Here is a 23119-nt window from a genome sequence, read left to right as displayed (position 1 = left end):
CATTTCATCAATTTTTCTTACAGTGGTTATGATAAGCATAAATAAAATAACATGTTGCAGAGAATAAAGATATAACAAACTTTTATATCTTGTGATGTGAAGGTAGGTACAAAAAAAATCACAGAAAATGTTGGAAAATACAACTCAGGTTAGAGACACACAGATGCCAAAAAGGCTTATACAGTATTCAGGAAACTTAAGCCCAAGTATCACCAATACTTTCACCCAGAGAGTGACATAAAGTATAAGATGTATCAAGCCCTGGATGGAAATATGATCCAATGAAAAAAGCACTGACTTTGAATTCAGAGGAGCTGGGGTTTAAATTCCATCTCAATACTTACTATCTGAGTGATCTTGAGCAAGTCAGTTAACCTCACTGGGACTCAATTTCCTCATCTGTAAAATAAGGGGTATGTACTAGCTGGCTCTGAGGTCCCTTCCTCCCTTCCAACTCTACGTCTATGATCCTAAGAACATCACACACACAAAAAATGAAACTATTGTCTTAGGCAAGAAATTACTGTTTATTGATGTAGGAGTTATCAGAATCAGTTTTCTACAAAGCAATCAGACTTGTCTGAGCAAAGATCAAAATTAACATCAGATTAGAATGAGAAAGATAAGATGATACTGGGTACAACTGCAACAGCCTCAGCCTGACCTATTCAAATGTACTGATGATGAACAATGTGAAAAGACAGAGAGATTCTCTTTGCTTATCACCATTTACTGCAGAAGTGTAATTGACTGTAAAGCAGTAACCAAAAGGAGGAAGTCAAAGGAGCCTAGAAATCCCCATTACTCCTGGCCTTGTCACTTTTAGGTAGGGCCTGCCACTGGTGATGATTAAAGAAGCTACTTCAGTTACAGGGATGAGCTTTATAGAAAACCTACTAATATTATAGTTGTGGTAAGGAAAGTTACAAAGACCATATTATACTATAACCAAACAGGGATTATTTATTGACCAAAGTCAAAGACCTCAGCAAACATTTCCAATATTTTGATGGATGTGTATCTTATTAATATATGTATTCCTACAAAGCACAGAAAGCAATTCAACCTAGTATGACTTTGTGTCATAGGGAGTTTACATAATGTCTTGACATATGGCTACCAATGGGTCATGAAAATTGTTCACTGCTTATTCTGTTCTTGCTACGTAACTGTCCCCTCTTTTTTCTTGGCATAAGTCTGCCATCAGAAAATGATATACACATACACACATACACACACACACACACACACACACACACACACATACATAGAGGGCACAGGGTGAGTTGAATATGAAGGGATGATATCTAAAAAAATAAAATCAAATTAAGGGACAAGAGAGGAAAATATTGAGAGAGGGAGAAAGGGAGAGAGAGAATGGGGTAAATTATCTTGCATAAAAGTGGCAAGAAAAAGCAGTTCATTGGAAGGGAAGAGGGAGCAGGTGAGGGGGAATGAGTGAATCTTGCTCTCATGGGATTTGACCTGAGGAGGGAATAACATACACACTCAATTGGGTATCTTACCCCACAAGAAAGGAGGAGGAAGGAGATAAAAAAAAAAAAGAGGGACAATAGAAAGGAGGACAGATGGGGGAAGAGGTAATCAAAAGCAAACACTTTCAAAAAGGGACAGGGTCAAGGGAGAAAATTGAATAAAAGGGGATAGGACAGGAAGGAGCAAAATATAGTCAGTCTTTTATAACATGAGTATTGTGGAAGGGTTTTGCATAATGATACATATGTGGTCTATGTTGAATTGCTTGCCTTCTTAGGGAGGGTGGGTGGGGAGGGAAGAGAATTTGGAACTCAAAGTTTTAAAAGCAGATGTTCAAAAAACAGTTTTTACATGCAACTAGGAAATAGGATATACAGGCAATGGGGCATAGAAAGCTATCTTGCCCTACAAGAAAGGGAAAAGGGGATGGGGGGTAGTGGGGTGACAGAAGGGAGGGCTGACTGGGGAATGGGGCAATCAGAATATATGCCATCTTGGAGTGGGGGCTGTAGGGTAGAAGTGGGGAGAAAATTTGTAATTCAAACTCTTGTGGAAATCAATGCTGAAAACTAAAAATATTAAATAAATAAAAAAGGACATTAAAAAAAAGAAAAAGAAATGCAGAATAAGAAAAATGATATATTTTATGCTGCTTGTCCTATACAATTCCTCATTTGGAGTATGTTATAGTCTATGTTCATAGTATCTCTATGCTGACCTTTGGGAGAAAGATCCTCAATTTTTATTCCCTGAGGCTTATATTACATGACTTGCAAAAAGAGAGAACCCTGAAGGTCACTAAAAATACTACACATTTCCCTAAGGTAATTCAGCATGTTCTCCTCTTGTTCAGCTCTAGGGGTATGTATATATGTATGAAAGCAACCTATGGATTGGCCAGCCAGTCTCCAAGCCTTTTTTTTAAAAGTACCTATCCCTACCAATAAAAAAAGTTTGTGCATGCACTTTAATATATGTAGTTTTCTTATTCATAAATTATATACATGTACTATTGTACAAAGTTCTATACATCCTAAAACTTGCCCCTAAACAGAAATAAAATGATATAATACTCTGAAAATAACATTCAACAGTACAAAAGAAACTTTTTGCTCACTAAAATAGCATTACTGCTAAATAATGATATTTTTAGTGTGAACAATGACTGAATATGCTATATTATTTTTGGAAATTTGGGTTTAACATTGCGATACTGTGTCTAAGGTGTGGATCATTTTGACATTTGGTTTAAAGCCTTTCATGGCTGAAAAGAGATACCTCACAGAGACACATAGTTCTAAGTGAAAGAAATCCATCATTGTTGGCTGGGCTTACTAAATCCTGATACTCATTTTTCAGTCATGTCCACCTATTATGAAATAGTATTTGTTTAAATTCAATAAGTAAATTTCCACCTTCCTTAACTTTAATGAGTTGTTCTTGCAAACTAATTGGAAGCTGTGCACTTTTACATTTTTTAACCAGTTGTGTTGGTAACCAAAAATGGGTTCCTTAGCACTTAGTCCAACAAGTGCCCTTCAATAGTTTGGCTTTTGTTCCCTCTGAGTAATTCATTGAGCCTTACTAGGTGCTAAGCCCCAGGCCCAAAGCCCTATTAGGTGTAAAACCTTAGTGGGTGCGGATTGGCAACTAAGGCGGGGCCCAAGGTGGGGCTAACTCCAGGGAGGGCCTAGTTTACATGTCTGGGAGAGTGGAGGCTTTTAGACCATGTGGGCGTAAGTCCGCCTCTGTGACGATTCTAGGTCACGTGGGTGAGTCGCATGTGTGACTCACCCCTGATGCTGAAAAAGATATAAAAAGCAGGGGTTGGCTGTCTGTTCTCTGGAGCTCCTCCCTACAGCAGTGGTGGCGCCCAACCCTGGGCCAGCCCTTGTTCTGAGCTCCCGGGCTGAACCTAGATGTTAGTAACTATGAATCTGCATTTGGTCTGTCTGTTAATGTCTGTAATTTGTTTGTAATTTGTTCTGAAGTTCAGGGTGCTGGCATTTTCCCCTGAACTAAGTGAATGCTGCCTGTATGCTGAATTAAAGTATGCTTGTCAACTCCTTCACCTTGCTTTCCTTAGTTAAGCAGATCAAAAGAACCTGTGCTGTTGGCAGCTTTCTGGGTGCTGGCTGTGGGTGGATCTTACTCCCCCACAGAAGCTGCTAGCCAGATTGTGGAAACACCAGTGTGTTAAAATCATATTGAAAATCTTCATTTGGAAGATTTTAAAGTGTATGGATAGATATGAGAGGTTTTATTGGTGCCATGTTAATCAAGAGAACATTAGTAACTTTGAAGAAAGCAGTTTTAGTTGAGTTAGGAATGAATAAAAAAAGAAGGCTGGGTTTGGGAGGAAAATATAATGCAACGGGATCTGCAAGACAGACTGTTTTGCTTGCTCATACTATGTTAGTCATTCTCTCACCAATAAATAAAAAAGTGAGGCATCTTATTCACTGGCCACTATACCAAATACAAAGCCCACCTGCTGAAGGGTGTCTATGGTAGCTAAGAGGAGGATGGGGGCACAGGAGAGATTTACTGGAGTGATTGTTAGGACATGTTGCCTAACCAAATGCAACACACCTGGTTAGCTAGAACTTAGGGGCTGATGCACAGCACAGCTACTTACTAGGGCCAGCACTGAGAGAGGAAGAAATATGAGAAGTGATGAGCTATAATAGGTGAAAGAGAGATGATGTTGCTCTGTTAGGAACAAGCCCACAATTGGCTATCACAAAGAGGATGGAATGTGACCTATTATTCTATCCTGTAGCTGGCTGATCATATATCCCTGGAGTCATGCCATAGGCCATACTTTGGAGACTGCTGGTCTAAGACAATGGGTATCTTGCACCCACTTGGTTTTTGTTGTTTAGTTATTCTTTTCATTCTGATTATTGTTTGATGACAACGAAAAAGTATTTGATTTAATAGAGAAAAATAGTACCTTGAGGGATCTTTTCCAAAAAGGTCTCATATATGTAAAAATCATTCAAGGTTCCCTGAATGATACAATAGCAGAAACAAGGCATTAGGCAAGGAGACATTCTTGCCAAATATATCCTCATAATGCCAAGGACATAATGCCAAATGTTGAGCATAGAGTCCAAATGGAAGAGGAAGGAGCTCCTGTGGATAAGCAGAGTTTCCAGATAACTCTGATTTGCATATGACATTGGACTGACACAGTGCAATGCCTTCTGAGGTCAATAATCACAAGAATTTGACCTAACTACTCATTTGGGTAAAGTAGAGTACAAAAAGGATCAAACGGATTGGGACACAAGTCATCAACTCCTATTATTCATCTATTCCCATATAATAAAGATAGACATAAGCTGGTATTTTAAATAAAATACCAAATAATGTTCACAGCATGGAAGAATAATTAGCAAATTAATGCTGTAAAATTGTTTATAATTCTACTGAGGTGATTATTTCTTTTCCCTCCCTCTAAATTAGCCATTACAGTTTATAAGTAAGTCAACAGGTAATTTGAATGCCTTAAATTTCTAAAGTTGGCAAAAGGACAACAAATAGTCTATTTAGAATAACTGTAAACACTTTTATAGTGATCTATTTTCTTATCAATGACAACTGAACTACATTTGAACACCTCAGTTCCCACTTTGTGATATGAGGAAAGCAAAATTTTGTTGAAGACAATGAAATCAGGAAGAATGACAGACCAAGTATACAGCAAAGAAATGTATTGGAGGGGATGCAATCTTGAAAGCATTAAGTTAACAGTTTCAAAAGACCTTGCAGTGAAAGGAAAATATTAAAGAAATAGGAAAGGGGGAGGTGGTAAGGACTCTGTTACTACTCAATGAACAAAGGACTTTAATAATTTCCAACTGATAGGCCTTTCTCATTTTGTGAGAACGGTCTACATATATATTGAATGAATCTTCAAAAATATGAAGAGGAACAGGCAGTTTTTAAGAGCAGTTTTCTACGACAGACCCTATGTTTTCAGTCAAACAACTTACTAACAATGGAAATGATTATGAGACATCACTATGTTTGCTTGTTGATTCTCCCCCAAAATTGATTTGACAGAGCAAAATCAGACAAGATTCTTTTACCTTTCTTTGATCTCTAGCACTTAGAACAATGCCTGACACATAGCAGGTGCTTAGTATTTGCTGAATGACAATTGGCTACCAAGTCTTAATGATTCTCTCTTCACATCATCTCCTGCTTCTCTCTTTCTGTCTGTCTCTCTCCTCAACCTAATTCAAGCCCTCATGAACTCTTGCCTGGATTACTGTAATAACCCTGATGGATCTACTTGCCTCAAGTCTTTCCCTTCTCCAATCCATTCTCCAGAGAGCTGTCAAAGTGAATTTCCTAAAGCACAAATCTGACCAAGTCACTTGGCAGCTTAATAAATACCAGTTGTTTCCTATTATCTCTAAGGATAGAATTCAAAGGCCTTTAAAACTTTTACAACGTGACTCAAACCATTTTCCCCCCTTTTTATGCACTAAATAGTCTAGCTGAACTAGTCTTGGTATTCTTCAAACAGAATACATTTCTTCCATCTCATGCCTTCTCCCACTTCATTATCCTATTTTTTAAAAAATTTTGTATATACTTATGTGTATATATGTTATTTCTCCCCCACATATGTAAGCTCCTTGAAAACAGGGACAATTTCATTTGTTGTCTTTATATCCCCATGACTTATCACAATGCTTGGCCCAAAACAGGTGGTTTAACCAGGCAAAAATGCTTGGTTTGTTTGTTTGAAGTGCTATGCCTACTTAATTATTTCAACTGAATCAAAAGCCAGTAATTTTTAGCATTAAAATCTATGGTACTAGCTGTGTGACCTTGGGCAAGTCACTTAACCCCAACTGCCTTGCCTTCCCCCCTCAAAAAAAACCAAAACCAAAAGAACAAAAAAATCTATGGTTAGTGTGATTTTAATTAAAATATACAGCAGCAAATGTATGAACACTAGTTTTTTCCATAATTACTCTATAAGTTTTCTATTTGTATTAAAGAAGAAAATCAGTTGGATGCTATTTAGAAAGAACAACACTAAAAATATGATTTCCATTTGCAATGGATGATATAATGAGGATAATGGAAGCCTACATTACATAAGAAAATGTTTTATTCTTGTTGATTTCCAATTCAACTATTACCTGGTCCAGGAAGGCTTTTACTAGTGTGTCTCTGTGTAGGACATCCTGAAAAACATTCCTGGGAAGACAGCATAAAGACAGAATATAAATCAGATTGTTTAAAAAATGACAACAAAGAAAAATAGTTGATGGATGGTAGGAAAAGAAATCTAGTTTTTAGGAACTTAACTTGAATTATAACTCTATAATTTAAGGGACTTATTTTCCATAGAAACTTTCAGGTCAGTTCATTTTCTTCACAGTTAAATCACTACGTGGATTACTATAACTTATCTCTGAAAACAAAGACCATCCCTAAAGTATAGGCAGTAAATTAAGGTAATGATCAGTTCTAACAACCAGTAAACAAATTTACTCTTACAAACTAATAACTCTTTATAATCAGGTTTGGGAGGGAAATAATGTGAAATAAATAAGGGGTGCAAAGGAAGACTGATGGTTCTATAGGACAGGCAACAGGGATTTCTTTTACATAACCTAAATTCATCTATCCTTATATTTCTGTTAGGGTATGTTTGGGGAGTATGATCAGCTGATGTATATTATGAAAATTAGAAAGTAAACTATCCTCCACCTTGGCTTATACCAGGCTGAGAAATCAGGAAAGTACTGTTATCAGAATTTATCAGAATCCAAAGTTAGACTCAGGTCAGAAAGGATGTCAGCATTTAAAAAAAGAGTAAGAAATGAAAAGAAAAAGAAAAGCAGTAACAATGCGAGTATGAATTTAAAGTCAGGGTGGTAGGGAAAAATATAACCTCAGCAGAAGTAATGCGAGAGTATATCAGACTCACTGTAGTCTAGAAACTAAGAAAGAGGAGAGGTGAGAGGTTTGCAGAGATGTTGGCAGAAGAAAAGTGACTGAGTAGCAAAAGTAGTACTTCTCATGCTTGGCTGTATAGATCACTGGTTGACTCAGTCACCAGCATTTCCATTTCTAAGACACGAGATAGCACTGGATGAGTATTATGTTGGGTGTCAATGTAATGTGATAAACTAATGAATTACTGAATCTACTTCAGGGAAACTGCAAGAAACACTAGAGTTGAAATAAGGTAGGCTCTGTTTGTCTGCTGGTCTCAATGGAAGTTGTATATGAGATAAGGTGTCAATGAGATGGTGATTAAGTTTTCCACTTTCTATCGTGTACATCCTAGACATCAGGGCCCTATTTTGCCAGGTTAACCATAGTGACATGCAAAAATATTGTAGCCCTACACTTCTTGACATGAAGAAATGGAGAAATCATTTTTCTAGATAAAGCTTTCAGGCAACCTAAACTTGAATCTTCTTTCTTTTCATCTTTGCTGGTCTAGACAATTTAATCTGATGAACAGTTGCATTCATAAAGAAAATAATATCTGAAAGACTAAAAGATGAAAGCTATACTGTAATTCTCTTATTTTCAGTGTTATTTAGATTTTCTCCATGATATTATGATCATTATCACCTATTTTCATAGCATTTTTCTATTTGGGAAAAAGATACTCAACCTATAATTTTACAATCATGGATTTTCATTTCATTGAATTTAAAAGCCATATCCTATAACTGAAATGAGTAAAATGGTATATAAAAAAATAATTCACTATAAAATACAAAAAAGAGCCTCAGTCATTTATGACAGTGTATTTTGCACTATGGCCAGGGTATATTGCATGCTTTCTTCAGGATAAAAATAGCCAGAATTCATTCCTTCTGTTTAGTTACCAAGCTAATTAAATTAATATTAATACTATTGTCATTTTGAAGGCCTAATCTGAACCATTCAAGGAAAAAAAAGACAATGATACCGGAAAAACAGGTCTATTTAACTTAGCAAATGTTCCTTCAAACATTATCATTAATCATGTTCCTTTTTGGAATATATTATTTGAAATTTATGCATTTTGATGTTACTGGAAGCATTCTAGCGCACAAGATAATAATTAAGTTTGTGGAAATAGAGCAATATTAAGTATAATTTGGAAGACATTACATACAAATCAGGAGTGAAGCTTTCATCTGTATAGATAATTGTATCCTGAGCCACATCTTCTTCTGAAGTGGCTCTCCAAAACGCAGTCAGCTCTGATCTCATGTAACGACGCTGATTATAAATATGTTCGTGACAGGGTGGCATCTGTTTCACTGTATTAACATCCACATCTATGTGTGTAGTGGGATATGGGGCATACATTACTTGTCGGAAGGGCAGTACAAAACTTCCAGTTGAATCCTGTCACAGTAAAAGGTAAATTAAACTTACTATGAACATTTGGGATTTTTCCCTGTTCTATAAAATATTCATAAATAAGCATGATGACAAAACTTTCCAAACTTTCAAAAAGCTACCAAGAGAGCCTATTATACTTCTGTTTAGTTATGACTCCCATTTTTGAAAAATTATCCTTTTTTAAGATAACTCCTTCCATGCTTCTTCCATATCAGTTCCAACCACCATACCACAAATCCTTGATATGGATATTTGACTTATTAATAGTTGAGACATTTTTTCCTTACATAAGGGAAACTGGCACATACAGAGCAACAGCACTGTGCTTCAGGAGGCCTAGATGCACTGTCTACGTGACTATGGAGAAGTCATTTCACTTCTCTAAGGGTCAAGTTTTGACCTGTAAACATCCATTCATTCATTTAGCAATTACTGAATTCATACAAAGCACTGTGAGGGATAAAGATATTATTGGATCAGAGGATTTAGAGCAGGAAAGAACCTTATAATTCGTTTGGACCAATCCCCTCATTTGACAAATGAAGAAATGGAAGACCTAAGAGTTTTAAGAAACTTCACCAAGATCACATGACTATTAAGTAGCAGAAAAAGGATTTATATCCAGGTTCTCTGTTTCCAAATGCAGTGGTGTTTTCTTTAAACCATGCTGCTTCTCATGCCCTATGGTCTGGTGGGAGGGTTAGCCTGTTTATCCAACTAACCATAATACAACAAGAAGGGCAAAGAGGTACAAAATGGGGTGTGGGTATATTGTTAGATGGGATAGGGAACTAGGGAAGAAACGGCAACGATTCAAAAAGATTTCTTCCAGCTCTACAAGTCCTATGATTTTATGATCAGGAGAGGCTACTAAAAAAAGAGCATTAAATTCTTCAACTGATTACTTTCCAAACATGTATATATTCTTGTATTTTGACAAATTTGCACAAATCAAGTTGGCAGTTTTATTGTTCCCAAGGAGTAGTCACATTGAAATTCTGTCATTGTGAGTACCCAGTGTGATGCTTCTAACAGTTTCCATGTGGAATAGGTACAATGTTCTATATGCATTCATTTTTTATCCTTCCCCCCACCTCTTTTTTTCACTTAGCCTTGTTTGCATCCTCAAGAAAGCAACCCTGGGACAGATTAAAGGTCTCAGAACAATATGCAAGTTGTTATTTTATATCTTATTGATAATTCCATCTACATAGTAAAAAAGATTCCAAGAAATAAACAATGACACTGCATCTTTGATTATTCTAGTACAATCAAGCAACAGAATAATTAAAGTTTTGGTCTTTGGTCCTTTATTGTTCACTCTATCCTTGAAATGCAGAAAAAGAGAAAAGTGGAATAATTTTTAAAATACAAATAGAAATTAAAATTTATATAGGAAACAGTTTTTTTTTCTGTTAATATCCAAGGTAGTATAAACTTAAAAATAGCAAAACTGCTAAGTTTGCTCAATAAAAAACTGAAATGTTCCAATTTGTGCTGTGTAAACTAATGAAAATTTTCTTTCAAATCAAAGAAATAAAAATGAATTTACTTTTGTAGTGGTTTCAGCAAGCCGAGTATAACAAAAACAATGAGTAGCTATAAGTAGTTATATGTGGAGTACTGGTAGTAGGGGGAGCACACTATGGTGTCTCACTGACTAAAATCAACATACCCCAGGACACATATTTTAGGATGGGCACAGTGATTTTGTAGAGACTTCATTCCCTGGAATACATTCCACAATGAAATACATATTTTATGTCCTAACACATAAAATAGTAAATATTTTTAGTGAGTTTCTAAAAGGATTTGGGATTTCATTTTGTAGAAAAGATCACAAGCTGTACCTTGAGAAGGCCCTGTACAAATAACCCGGATTCATACTTAAATGAAGACTCATTCCTACAAAGCCTGGAGCATTTTCGTTCTGAAGGAGTGAGAAAAAGGCACAATGTCCTCACTATCTGTAAAACAAAAGAGGATTTCAGTAGGAAAAAAATGAATACAGCAAAAGGATCACTGGTTCACTAAAGAAAGGAATCTTGAATAGAAACTTAAGTTCTATTTACTGATAAATAAATCCAAAAAAGAGTAACATTTCCAATACTTAAGTGCACTACCAAGTTGCCTCATGTGCCATGGCAAATTTTTTCAGACAAAAATGAAATTTTCTAGAAATATATAACAAAGCTAGGCACAATGAAAGATCACTTCTGAGATTTATGCAAGTAAAATCCAACTAGAAGGACCACCAAGTGGGTATCCAGGTCCAAAGCTTTTTGTAATACTGAAATTTTGTTCTATCAAATATTGATTGAAAAGAATGGGCTACTGGCTAAGATTTGTAAATTTTTGTTGTGAAAGAGTTTTTGGAGCATATTGCAGGCAGTTGATAGTGAGGTGCTATTTCTGCATAGCTTTAATAATAGTTATCAAAAATAACTCAATGGGTTATTTATATTCCATTTTTTCAACATGTTTGAATTGACCAATATATATTGGTTCATTAACTGGTCCTGTAAAGTTTTAATTTCTACTGGCTTGCCCAAGTCATGAAAAGTATGTAGAACCTGTGCTTATTTTGAAATTTTCTGGAAATTCTCTTTTTGTTCCTTTTGGGCATGGAAAGGTTGTGCTCTCACTGGAAATTTACAAAGGATTATGTTGAAACTTTCCTGACCCAGCTTAACACAGTGCCTGGCACACAGCAAGCACTTAATAAATGCTTGTTGACTGATCCCTGCTGGTGCATTCTCTCTCAGATTACCTTATATCTAATTACTCTCAACAGGCAACCATACAATATTACTTTGCATTTATTCTTTTTTTATGTATTCTGTATAGACTTATATAAGTCTTTAATGTCTCTGTGTTGGTGATCAAGATGGGCTCTTAGCACTTATTCAACCAAGTACCCTCGAAGAGTTTGGCCTTTGTTTCCTTAATTAAATTAGGAGTCTTTGATGACCTCCTTGCCTCAAGGGAAAGCCTAGTTTACATGGGGTTGAGTGACATCAGAGGCTTTTAGACCATGTGGGTTTAAGTCGAATTTTTGTGACGATTTCAGGTCACGTCACATGTGTGACTCACCTTTGACCCTGAACAAGATATATAAAACCAGAGGTTGGCTTTCTTTTTTTGGAGCTCTGAGCCAGCTTTGTAGAGCTCCCAGCTGTTGATGGTTCCTTGATAACTATGAACTGTATTTGGTCTGTTCATAAATGATGTTTGTAATTTGTTTGTGTTTGATCTGAAGTTCAGGGTTCTGGCTTTTTCCCCTGAACTAAGTGAATGATGTCTGTATGCTGGATTAAAGATTGTTAACCCCTTAATGTTGCTTTCCTTAGTAAAGCAGATCAGAAGAACCTGGGCTTGCAGCACTCTGTGTGCTGGTTGTTGTTGGTTTTATACCCTCAAAGCAGCTGCTAGCCAGATTGTTGAAACAGACTCCTATTAGAATATAAGCTCCTTGTGAGTAGTATTTCATTCACTGTATTTGAATCCCCAGTGCCTGTCACATCACAGCCCCTTAATACTTGATTGACTTGGAACTGTTCTTTATTTAAAGTTACCAGTGATCGCTTAATTACCAGATCTCATAGTCTATTCTCAATCTTTCGATCTTGACCCCTCAACCGCATTTGACACTGCTGGCTACCCTTTCTCCTTAGATGCTCTTTCTACCCTGGGTTTTCATAACACCATTCTCTCTTGGTTGGCCTCCTAGTCAAGGAAAAGGATGAAGATGGTACTGCTTTCTTGGTTATCTTCCTAACTGTCTGACCACTCTTCAAAATTTTTAGATGATTCATCATCCATATAACACCCCCTACTGCCTGTGAGATTTTTTGAGATGGACGTCCCATATGTTCAACTTGATTAAAGCAGAACTCATATTTGCTCCAAGCCCTCTTGTGAACCTCTCTATTTATGTTAAGAATACATACATCCCTCTAGTCACCCAGGTTCTCAACAATGACATATTATTGGTCTTCTTACTTTCTCTCATCTCACATATCCAATTAGCTGACAGTGACTACTGACTCTAGGAGTAAATATTTTTTTTTTATTGCCTCCTTTCATAATTTATATTTTTGAGTTGTATAATATATAGAATCATTACAACACTAGTTCATGCATATAATATACAAATGAACACACATATCTTAGGGGTATATTTGCAAAAAAATTTTTTTTTACAATCAAAAAATTCTAGAGACCACTAGTAGTAGAAATTGAAGATAATCTCATTCTATTAAATGAACATAACGATGTGAAAGGGTCTTTTTGAAAATAGAAGCACCACATTTTTTCTGGGTATATTATATTATTCTCATTGCTGTGAAAAGAATGGATGCTGAAATTATATTAAAACTGACTTATTCAAATATGGATTATTCACTTTGCATATTACTTGCAAATAATTCTTATCTCAAATTGGTTTCTTTTAGCTACCAGTACATACTTTTAAACCACTTCTATCATCACTCCATATATGAATCAGAAAATCCAAAATAATTTTAATATTAATTTAAAAAAATAAGTAGGAAGATATGTGCTACTAAAAAGTAAAATGATACATTTCTAAACCAAATATAAACACCTGAATTACTGGTGTGATTTTCTTCTTCCATTATTACAAATAAGCAATTCTGAAAATGACTAAACTAACAGGTCTGATCCTTTTGGTCACTTCATTAGAATAAGAGGGAATAAGGGCAATTGTAGCAGTAATGATGCTATTTGCACCCCAATTCTCCTCTGAGAATGAACAGGATAGAATAATTTTGGGCTCAAAGTAGTAAAAAAAAATGTGATGGATGTGGGAAAGAATAAAGAAGGAATAGAAAAGAACAAATAAAGTAGGAGGTAGAAGGGGAAAAGGAAAAGAATTAGAATGGCAGAAAGAGAAATGCAATAGGAGGAGGAGAAAATGTAAATGGACAAAACAGAATAAAGTATGGAACACTTATGGTAAAATATCTTTGTCTGACTAAAAAAATCTTAATTTCACTTATGTAATTCACAGTCAACTAAAAATGGCTTTTATGAAATGTCAAACTGCAAATGATAAATGACTTCTCACTTTTTGTCATGGCACATGACAGCAATTTGGTCCGACTGTTGTTTCCAAATGCTTTTGCAGCATATTAATTCCCACCTTTAAGTTACTACATGTAATATACTGACAATACTAATGATTCTAATGCAAGCTACTAAATGTAAAGTGACTTACCTTATTCACTTTATCTGCACTGCTACCTACTACTATAGAACAGCCACAGGTCTGCAGGTGGGAGCTGATGGCACTGTAAGTTAAATGAAGATTTACTAGCTAAAAATGATAATTTTACACACTGAAAATCAAACAAAAGCAAACCATAAAAATTATTTAATAGTAACACCTTTAAATCATGATAAAATCTGAAGTTATAATGTAAAATCCTATAACCACTTCTGGGATAAAGTCCACTTTTGCCATTATATGAACTTACAATTCTGAAATTTATGTGGAAGATGATTTAACTGGAAGATTATTAATTTACATAAGATGATACAACAAAAAAAGGGGCCATGAAAGGTACTGACACAACTATTAAAATTGAAGTCAGGCCTTAGAAACCTTCCTTAATGCTTCTGTACCTCAGTTTTTTCTACCAAACTGTGGATAACCAAAATAACTTTCCAAAAGACATAATAAGGATCAAATAAAGATATGCAGAAAACAGATGCCTGTTACCACTTTCAGAGAAATACGGGTGGTTTTTCCATCCTATTTTTTTTCATCACCAAGATCTATACAGCTTGACATCAATATAAAAAAAATGGCTTTTAAGAAATGGAACAAAATTCTTACTTGAGAAGGAAACCTTCATGGCAACTATCCCCAATGTCATCATCATTTAGTACTGTATCACTTATCTAAAGTACAAAGAAAAAAATTAGCCAGGTTAGAACATAGTAAGGAAAGAATTTTTTGTCCCTCCCTAAGATTTTAATCCAGCACTTAGCAGATTGCACAGCACACAAATGCTTAAAAAAGGCTTGCTGATTTAAGTTTTGTGGCATGAAGGTTTAAAAGAGCATAGTGTTGTCATTGCTTTGAATCAAAGAAAGCCACGAAATAATCACTTCTACATTTAATAGTAAATCAGAAGCATGTTTGTGAAAGCTGGTTGTGCAGGTTAAATGATGTTCCATAAACATAGCTGACTCTTGAGTGCTTAACCACATTCAAAGAAAGACTGTTTGACAGTCCTTAAAACTCAGAGTTAGATCAGCAAGAGTAGCAATGGGAGTTCCTGCATTGTCCTGTTTGGCTTCTTGGTGGTACTGCATTCAAACCAACCAAAGATTCTGAATTACTACTCTTTAAAAGCTTAAAAGATATTCCAAAATTTGTGAATAAAAATCTTCTAAATAAGAAGATTCATATAAAAAAATTATGTACACAGGTTTAAACCGAAAAATACTTTAGATTCTGAATGGTAACCAAAGTGGCTGATACCATATCGTGATGACTAAAGGAGACCATAAATGTCCATATATGCATACCATAAAGTCCATAAGCGAACTCTAACATAATATCTGAATTGTACATTGTCGTTATAAAAGTAATTGTTCCCAGAAAGTATATGTGTGGCAAAATTAATATAGCTAATATGATTCAAAAATGATTAATTTACATTGACCAAGTTACCTAAAACATTTCTATTTAATTGCTAGAGACTTTTTTTCCCTAGAAAGATGCTGCTCTATGTTAATAGCCTATCCTTGGTATTTATAAATTTAAAGGTTTGCTAAATGTGAAAAGGTACCACTGCTTTGACTTCACAATACAAATATGAACTTACATCTATTTCCTCAGGAACACTGTGTGATTTCATAGATGAAAGGAGTTCCATTACAAGAATAACCTCTCCAGTGAGCATTGGAATAATGCTCTGACCCTACACAATAAAGTAAAATGAGGTCAAAAAAGACATGCAAAATAGGAAGATCTTGGCAATGAAACTACTAACAATGAAAGCAAGGGATAAATGAGGTTTTCTAGGACAGTGAGATGGCAGGAATACAAAAATCAATGCTTTCGTTGGGTAGAAAATGCTTGGTAATATTAAAAAGAGTCAAATAAAACAAGTTTCCCATTCAAGGTTTTTAAGGGTTTATGTGCTAATCGAAGATGATTTTAATTTTTCCAGAAACTCTTTTCCAGTCACTGAATCTGTCATACACTGCCAACTATGGCTTATCATACACTGCTAAATGTCATTATGTGAACCCTCTGGTTTAAAATTAATATTTCTAATTTATTACTTGAGATATAAAAAATTAATTAAAAGGACATCTACTGCTTTTCACATTTTATAGCTAGGGAAGCAAAAAGACAGAATAATCTGTGAATCTTTTTATCAATAATTTCAAATAGTGAAGACTAGACACATACCACAACCCTTATGACTGCTAATAAATCATTCTTTCTACAAACAAAAGGAAGCTTATACATAATGACATGAATTTTAAGAATGAAAAACTATCCTCTGGTCTCAAGATAACATTTCTCATTAGTACAGGTCAAAGATAAGAGTTTTCAAATATGCTCCCTCTTGAACCAAAGGGAAACAGTTATCTCTTACTGTATCTCAGACATTTAATGTAAATGGTCTCAGCTGTGAGGGATTTGGGCCCTGTGATTGAACAAATTATCTAAAACTTACCCTACAGAAAACGAACAACCAAGGTGGCAACGTGTTCACCTGTGGCTGATGTTATTCCTATACTGATTGTCCCACCACTCTCCACCCTCAATCTATATTCTACTTCATGGGTAAAATGCTTGGATACATTCCTTTAGTTCTGTAGTAACTGCTTAAATTGTTTTCACAGTTTCTTTTAAGATTCCTTGGAAGCGCACTAATTTGCTTCACAATTAGACAAATCAACTTAGAAAACCACCAGACCACAGTCTCCCCCACTGCCGCACAAACTCTTTAATAACTATCTTTAATAACACTGGCATTTAATGTCATATACCTTCCTCTTACCTGATCTTCCATTCTTTCTGTTCCTTCTAATACAATCTTCTGGACATTCTCTTGTCTCTCCTGGGCAAAAAAAGTGCTTACTTTAGAATAGTGTTAGTATTTACATATTCATATAAACAAAGGTCAATTGGTAAATTAATTTTAGGTGAAATTTCTCTTCATAAATTCCCAGAGACTGATATGAATGATTTTCCTTTTCTGGGCATAAACAGGAGACATATGGAACTATGCTAGCAACTATTATGGTCCCACTGACAAGGAAAGAACAAAACAAATGCTTACTTTACTTTCTGGTTAAAAACAAATAATAAAAAAACCAGGTCACTTTAGCAAAAATGTTAAGCTGAACTTTAACTGTTCATAAAACAGTGATTTATACCTTCTTAAATGAACAAGATAACGTTTGATCTAACAGATATAACTGAATAGTGAAAACCAACTCTTACTGAGAAAAAAAACTGTTTTCCTTTGTCACCTAGCAGAAGTCTTCCCAAGACTTAATAAAACCGTAGGGGAAAATACAAAGGAAAAATACAAACTCATGTCACCTCCCTTCCTCCCACTGAGCTCCCAATCCACTACTTGTAGGGAGGGAGTTGGAATACTCCTTGCTCTCTGCTGCCATTTCTAGACTCTCTCCTCTATCATCATAATTCAGCAATCTCTCCTCCCCTTCAGGGTCCACACCATTCAAATTTATTGTCTAAAAGAAGTAGAAGGAATTAAGAAGAGGTGGCAAGAATATACGAAATAACTACATAAAAAAAAATCTTAACATCACTGATAACCACTTAGTGTGGTTACTGATCTACAACCATCTTGGAGAATAAAATCAAGTGAGTCTTAGGAAGCATTGCTAACAGTAAGGTTAGTGGAGGTGATGGAATTCCAGCTTAACTATTTTAAATTCAAAATGCTGCTGTTAAAGTTCTGCACTCAATATGCCAGCAAATTTGGAAAATTCAACAGTGGTCACTGAATTGGGAAAGATCAATTTGTGTCCCAACCCTAAAGAAGGGCAATGCCAAGAAGTGTTCAAATTATGAAACAATTGTGCTCATTTCACATGCCAGCAACGTTACACTTAAGATTCTTAGAGCTAGGCTTCAGCAAAATGTGAACAGAGAATTACCAGAAGAGCAGGCTGATTTTCAGAGAGGCAGAGGAACTATGGAAAATTGCCAACATTTGTTGGATTATGGAGAAAGCAAGGGAGTTCTAGAAAAACATCTACTTCTGCTTCATTGACTACACTAAAGCCTTTTACTGTGTGGATCACAACAAAATGTGGCCAAGTCCTTAAAGAGATAGGAGTACCAGATCATCTTATTTGTCTCCCGAGGAACTCGTATGCAGGCCAAGAATCCAGTTAGAACCAAACATGGAACATGGATTGGGTTAAAATTGGAAAAGTAGGACAAGGCTATATAGTGTTACTTTATTTAATTCATATGTAGAATACATCAAGTGAAATTCCAGGCTGGATGAATCAAAAGCTGGAATTAAAGTTAACATGACAGAAAAGGAAAATGATAAATGTTGGAAAGGATGTGAAAAAATTGGGACACTAATATACTGTTAGTGGAGTTGTGAACTGATCCAACTGTTTTGGAGAGCAATTTGGAACTGTGCCCAAAGAGCTATAAAACTGTGCATACCCTTTGATCCAATAAGATCACTTCTAGGCATGTATCCTGAAGAGATCATAAAAACCGGAAAGGGACATACATGTACAAAAATATTGACAGCAGCTCTTTTTGTGGTAGTAAAGAATTGGAAATTGAGTGAATGTTCATCAATTGAGGAATGGCTGAACAAGCTGAGGTATATGAATATAATGGAATACTATTATGCTACAAGAAATGATGAGCAAGCGAAGTGGATTTCAGAAAAACGTGGAAAGACTTATGTGATCTGATAAAAAGTACAGTGAGCAGAAACAGGAAAACGTTCACAGTTAACAGCAACACTATGCCATGATCGATTATCAACAGCTAGATTTTCTCAGCAACACAATGATGTAAGAAAACTCCAAGGATTCATGATGGAAAATGCTATCTGTATCCAGAGAATGAAATGATGGAGTCTGAATACAGATCAAAGCATACTATTTTCACTTTATTTTTTTGTGGTTCTTTTCTTTTGGCCTGTTTCTTTTTTCACAACATTAGTAACACAGAAATATGTTTTACAGTACTATACATATATAACCTGTAAAAATTGCTTATCATCTTAGGGAAGGACTGGGGAGAAAGGGAGAAATTAAGAACTCAATTTAAAAAAAATGAATGTTAAAACACGTGTCTATATATAATTGTCAATTTTTTTTCCTTTATTTTTTCCAATCTCAGATATGCAGACAATGCCACTCTCATGGCAGAAAGTGAATTAGGATTAAGAAACCTCTTGATGAGAGTCAAAGAGGAGAATGTAAAAGCTGGTTTGAAGCTTACCATTAAAAAAAAACACACACTAAAATCATGGCAACTGGTCCCATCACTTCCTGGCAAACAGAGGGAGAAGAAATAGAAGCAGTGTCAGATTTTATATTCTTGGGCTCAAAGATCACTGCAAAGATGGAGACTGAAGTCATGAATTAAAAAGACACTTACTTCTTGAAAGGAAAACTGTGACAAATCCAGGCAACATACTAAAAAGCAGAAATACCACTCTGCTGATAAAGGTCCATATGGTCAAAGCTAAGGTTTTTCCAGGAGCAATGTATGGCTGTGAGAATTGGACTATAAGGAAAATTGAGTGCTGCAGAACCGACGTTTTCAAACTGTGATGTTGGAGAAGACTTTGAGAGTCACTTGGACAGCAAGGAGATCAAATCAGTCAACACTTTACAGAAATTAATTCAGACTATTCACTGGACGGTCAAATACTGAACGTGAAGCTTAAATACTCTGGCTACATAATGAGAGGAAAACACTCAATGGAAAATACCCTGATACTGGGAAAGACTGAAGGCAAAAAGAGACAAGAATGGCAGAGGATGGAAATGGACAGATAGTGTCATGGAAGCAAGGAACATGAGCTTGGACAGACTTCAAGATAGTGAAGGATAGAAGGACCCTGGTGTGCTATAGTCCACAAGGTCACAAAGAGTGGGACATGACTGAATAAAAGCAAATCTATTTCCTGGAGGATATTATCTATTGATTTCCAGGACTTTCTCCTTCCTTCATCCCTCAATGAATTCAGTGTCTGCTGGGCTTCCAGTCTTCCTCTGACATCAACTCCTGCCCTCAGACTAGGGGCCTTAAATGTATATATTGCTGACGCTCTGTTAAATCCCTTAACTTCCAAGTTCCTGAATCTACTCAATTCCCATGACCTCCTTCCTCCTCCTCCACTCTTAACTCAAGCTACATATGGAGACAGTCAAACTCTTGAACGTGTCATTACTCATAAGTGTACCACTTCCATGTTCATGAACTCTGGAATTCTTTTATTTGATTATAATCTTTAGTTATTCCATCTTTCCCTATGCCTTATGACCCCCCCAACCCTGTTCTTCCATCTCACTGTGACCTCCAATCCTTCCAGTCTCCCAGTTTTCACCAGCCATCATCCTTGAACTGGCTACCCTGTCTTCCTTTTCCCTATCCTGACCCTATGTTCAACTCCACACTACCGTTGGCACTCAGACATCTTAACTCCCAGGCAATCATGCCTTGCCAAAGGATTACTCCCACAATCTACTTCCATTGCTCCTAATTTGTTGCTAAGTTGGAGCTTGTGAATATTACAAAATCCTACTGTCTAGTACACTACAAATTTATGTCATCTAATCTCACCTTAGTTTTAATCTATCTTCCTAGTCAATTTGCAGTCTCACTCACTATAGCAGGTTTTCTAAATATTCTCATGTTTCCTCAACACTGTACCCTCTCTCCTTACCCTCTCACTTAAGAACGTTTTCACTATATTCTCAACCAAAAACCTTGAAGCCTTTTGCTAAGAAGCAACCTCTTTTTCCTTCCTCATCAAACCTCACTCAGTTACCTTTTTCCATTATCACTTCCTCTCACATGAAGATGGTCTTTCTTCTTGTCTGTGCAAACTTCTCTACATGTATTCTTGTACCCATTCTTCTCTTCTACAACAGACTGATCCCTGCTCCCTCTCCCTTTCTTTTCTCCTCTCTCATCACTATGCCAAGATAAAATCAACTTGGAAACTCACGCCCCTCATATTGTAGAGGGTGGAGGATGAATATTGAAGAGCTCCTCTCAGATCCTCTATGTCATCCACATTTAACGATGGCACCCCAGGAATTTTCATCAGAAACTTGTCATTTTGCAGACTCAAAAACTCACACCTCCTTGGATCGTTCCCTAACCCAGCAACATGGCTTTAGGAAGCCTCCAGGTTAGGTAAAATTCCCCCATCAATCTTCTCCCTGCCCCCATTCTATGTGTTGCCTTTCCTCATTAGATTGTGAACTCCTTGAGAACAGGGACTGTGGTCTTTCTCTGTATTTTCAGTGCTTAGCAGTGCCTGGCACATTTGTCGTTATTCTATCGTTTCTATCGTGTCCAACTCTCTGTGATCCTGTCTGGAGGTTTTCTCGGCAAAGATAGTGGAGTAGTTTTCCATTTCCTTCTCCAGCTCTTTTTTACAGGTGAGGGACTGAGGTAAAAAGGGTAAAGTGGCTTGCCCAAGGTTACACAGCCACTAAGTGTCTGGGGCCAAATTTGAACTCATGGAGGTGAGTCTTCCTGATTCCAAGCCAAGTACTCTATCTACTGCATCACCTAGCTGCCTGGAACATAGGAGGTTAATAAATATTTACTGACACTCTTCCTATTTCTCTTCCAGGTCTCTCCCTACTCCAATCTCAGTTTAGTTGCCAAAATGATTTTCCTAAATGGCAGGTGTGACCATGTCACCTTCTGCCCCTTAGTAAACTCTAGTGTTTCCTACTACCTCCAGAATTAAAAAAAAAAGAATCTTTTTATTTGGAATCTAATGACTTTCAGAACCTCTAGTGATATTTGCCTCCTTACTGTTCCCCACATAGATGATACTCTTGTCATCCAGTTTTCACTGGCTGTCCCTTATGACTAGAATGCACTCCCTCATCTTTACCTCCCGACTTCCCTAGCTTTCTTCAAGTCTCAGCTAAAGTTTCACTTTCTAAAGTCTCACTTACTATCTTAGTGCCTTCCCTCTGAGATTACCCCAAATTTATTCTGAATATAACCTGTTTGTATATGGGGTTTTTTCCACCAAGTTGTTTCCCCTATTAGACTATGAGCTCCTTGAGAGCAAGACTGTTTTCTAGGTGGCCAAGTAGACAGGGTGATAGGCCTGGAGTCAGGAAAACCTGAGTTTAAATCCAGCCTCAGATACTTACTGTGACCCTGGCCAAATCACTGCTTTCTGCCTCAGTTTCTTCAAATGTAAAATGGGGACAATAATTGCATTACCTCTCAAGTGTTTTTGTGAAATTTAAATGAAATATTTGCAAAGCATTTAGCACAGTGCTGGCATATAGTAGGTACTCGAGAAATGCTAGCTGATTGACTACTTAATAGAAGCTTGCTGACTGACACTAAGGATGGTGGGCTGTCAATAACCAAAAAACATTTTAAGTAGTCAATCATTATAGTGACAAATATTTGCCAAGTGTTTACTATCTGGAAGTCATCTAACAGATGCTGTAGGTGATACAAGTAGGTATAAAGCATGGTCCAGCCCTCAAGCAGCTTGTAATTTGGGTGGGAAGATAAAAATACATACATATAAAAAGATCACTTACAACACCAGAAAATAAATGCTAATTGCTTAATGTAAGGAAAATGTTATGTCTGATCTAACATTTAATTTTTGTGATGTAGCAAAATTATTCCCTGAATATGAAAACTGATGCTTCTCTAGGTATAAAAGAAATTCAGAGAAGAGAGAGATAAGGAGATGGGATTTGACTTAGATCTTAAAAGACCAGAAAGAAACTGTTGGGATGTAGATATTTATAAGGTCCTTCTAGCCTTAAATTCTTATGATCCTAAGATATTACTCAGTATAATTATTTGCTGTAACAACAAAACAAAACAAACAGGCATTCTTTAGTACCAATTAAACTAAGCTGAGTAGAAGCAATATGTTATTAGAATTCCTAAAACTAAGCCTGCTGAATGACTGAATAAGGAATACAGCTGGATGCTTCCAAAACTAAGGGAAAT

General features: G+C 36.1%; 1 protein-coding gene across 6 annotated transcripts in view; it reads right to left on the bottom strand.

Annotated features, from left to right (window-relative positions):
• C9orf72 (C9orf72-SMCR8 complex subunit) overlaps window positions 1–23119 on the bottom strand; it is a 40022-nt gene that overhangs the window by 2945 nt on the left and 13958 nt on the right. For 5 of the 6 annotated variants that reach the window (XM_036738629.1, XM_036738626.1, XM_036738627.1 and 2 more), the window contains exons 3-9: window positions 16926–16985; window positions 15735–15830; window positions 14738–14802; window positions 14117–14189; window positions 10728–10844; window positions 8645–8880; window positions 6663–6720 (exon numbers count right to left, since the gene is read on the bottom strand). In XM_036738629.1, the coding sequence (XP_036594524.1) occupies window positions 6663–6720; window positions 8645–8880; window positions 10728–10844; window positions 14117–14189; window positions 14738–14802; window positions 15735–15830; window positions 16926–16985 (705 nt within the window). Of the gene's footprint in view, window positions 1–6662; window positions 6721–8644; window positions 8881–10727; window positions 10845–14116; window positions 14190–14733; window positions 14803–15734; window positions 15831–16925; window positions 16986–23119 lie in introns of those variants that run through there. The other variant, XM_036738631.1, reaches the window with a different exon arrangement.

This window comes from Trichosurus vulpecula, chromosome 9 (assembly GCF_011100635.1).
Source record: "Trichosurus vulpecula isolate mTriVul1 chromosome 9, mTriVul1.pri, whole genome shotgun sequence".
Taxonomy (NCBI): domain Eukaryota; kingdom Metazoa; phylum Chordata; class Mammalia; order Diprotodontia; family Phalangeridae; genus Trichosurus; species Trichosurus vulpecula.
The sequence above is the reverse complement of the archived record's forward strand: the minus strand, read 5'-3'. Positions and strand labels throughout refer to the sequence as shown.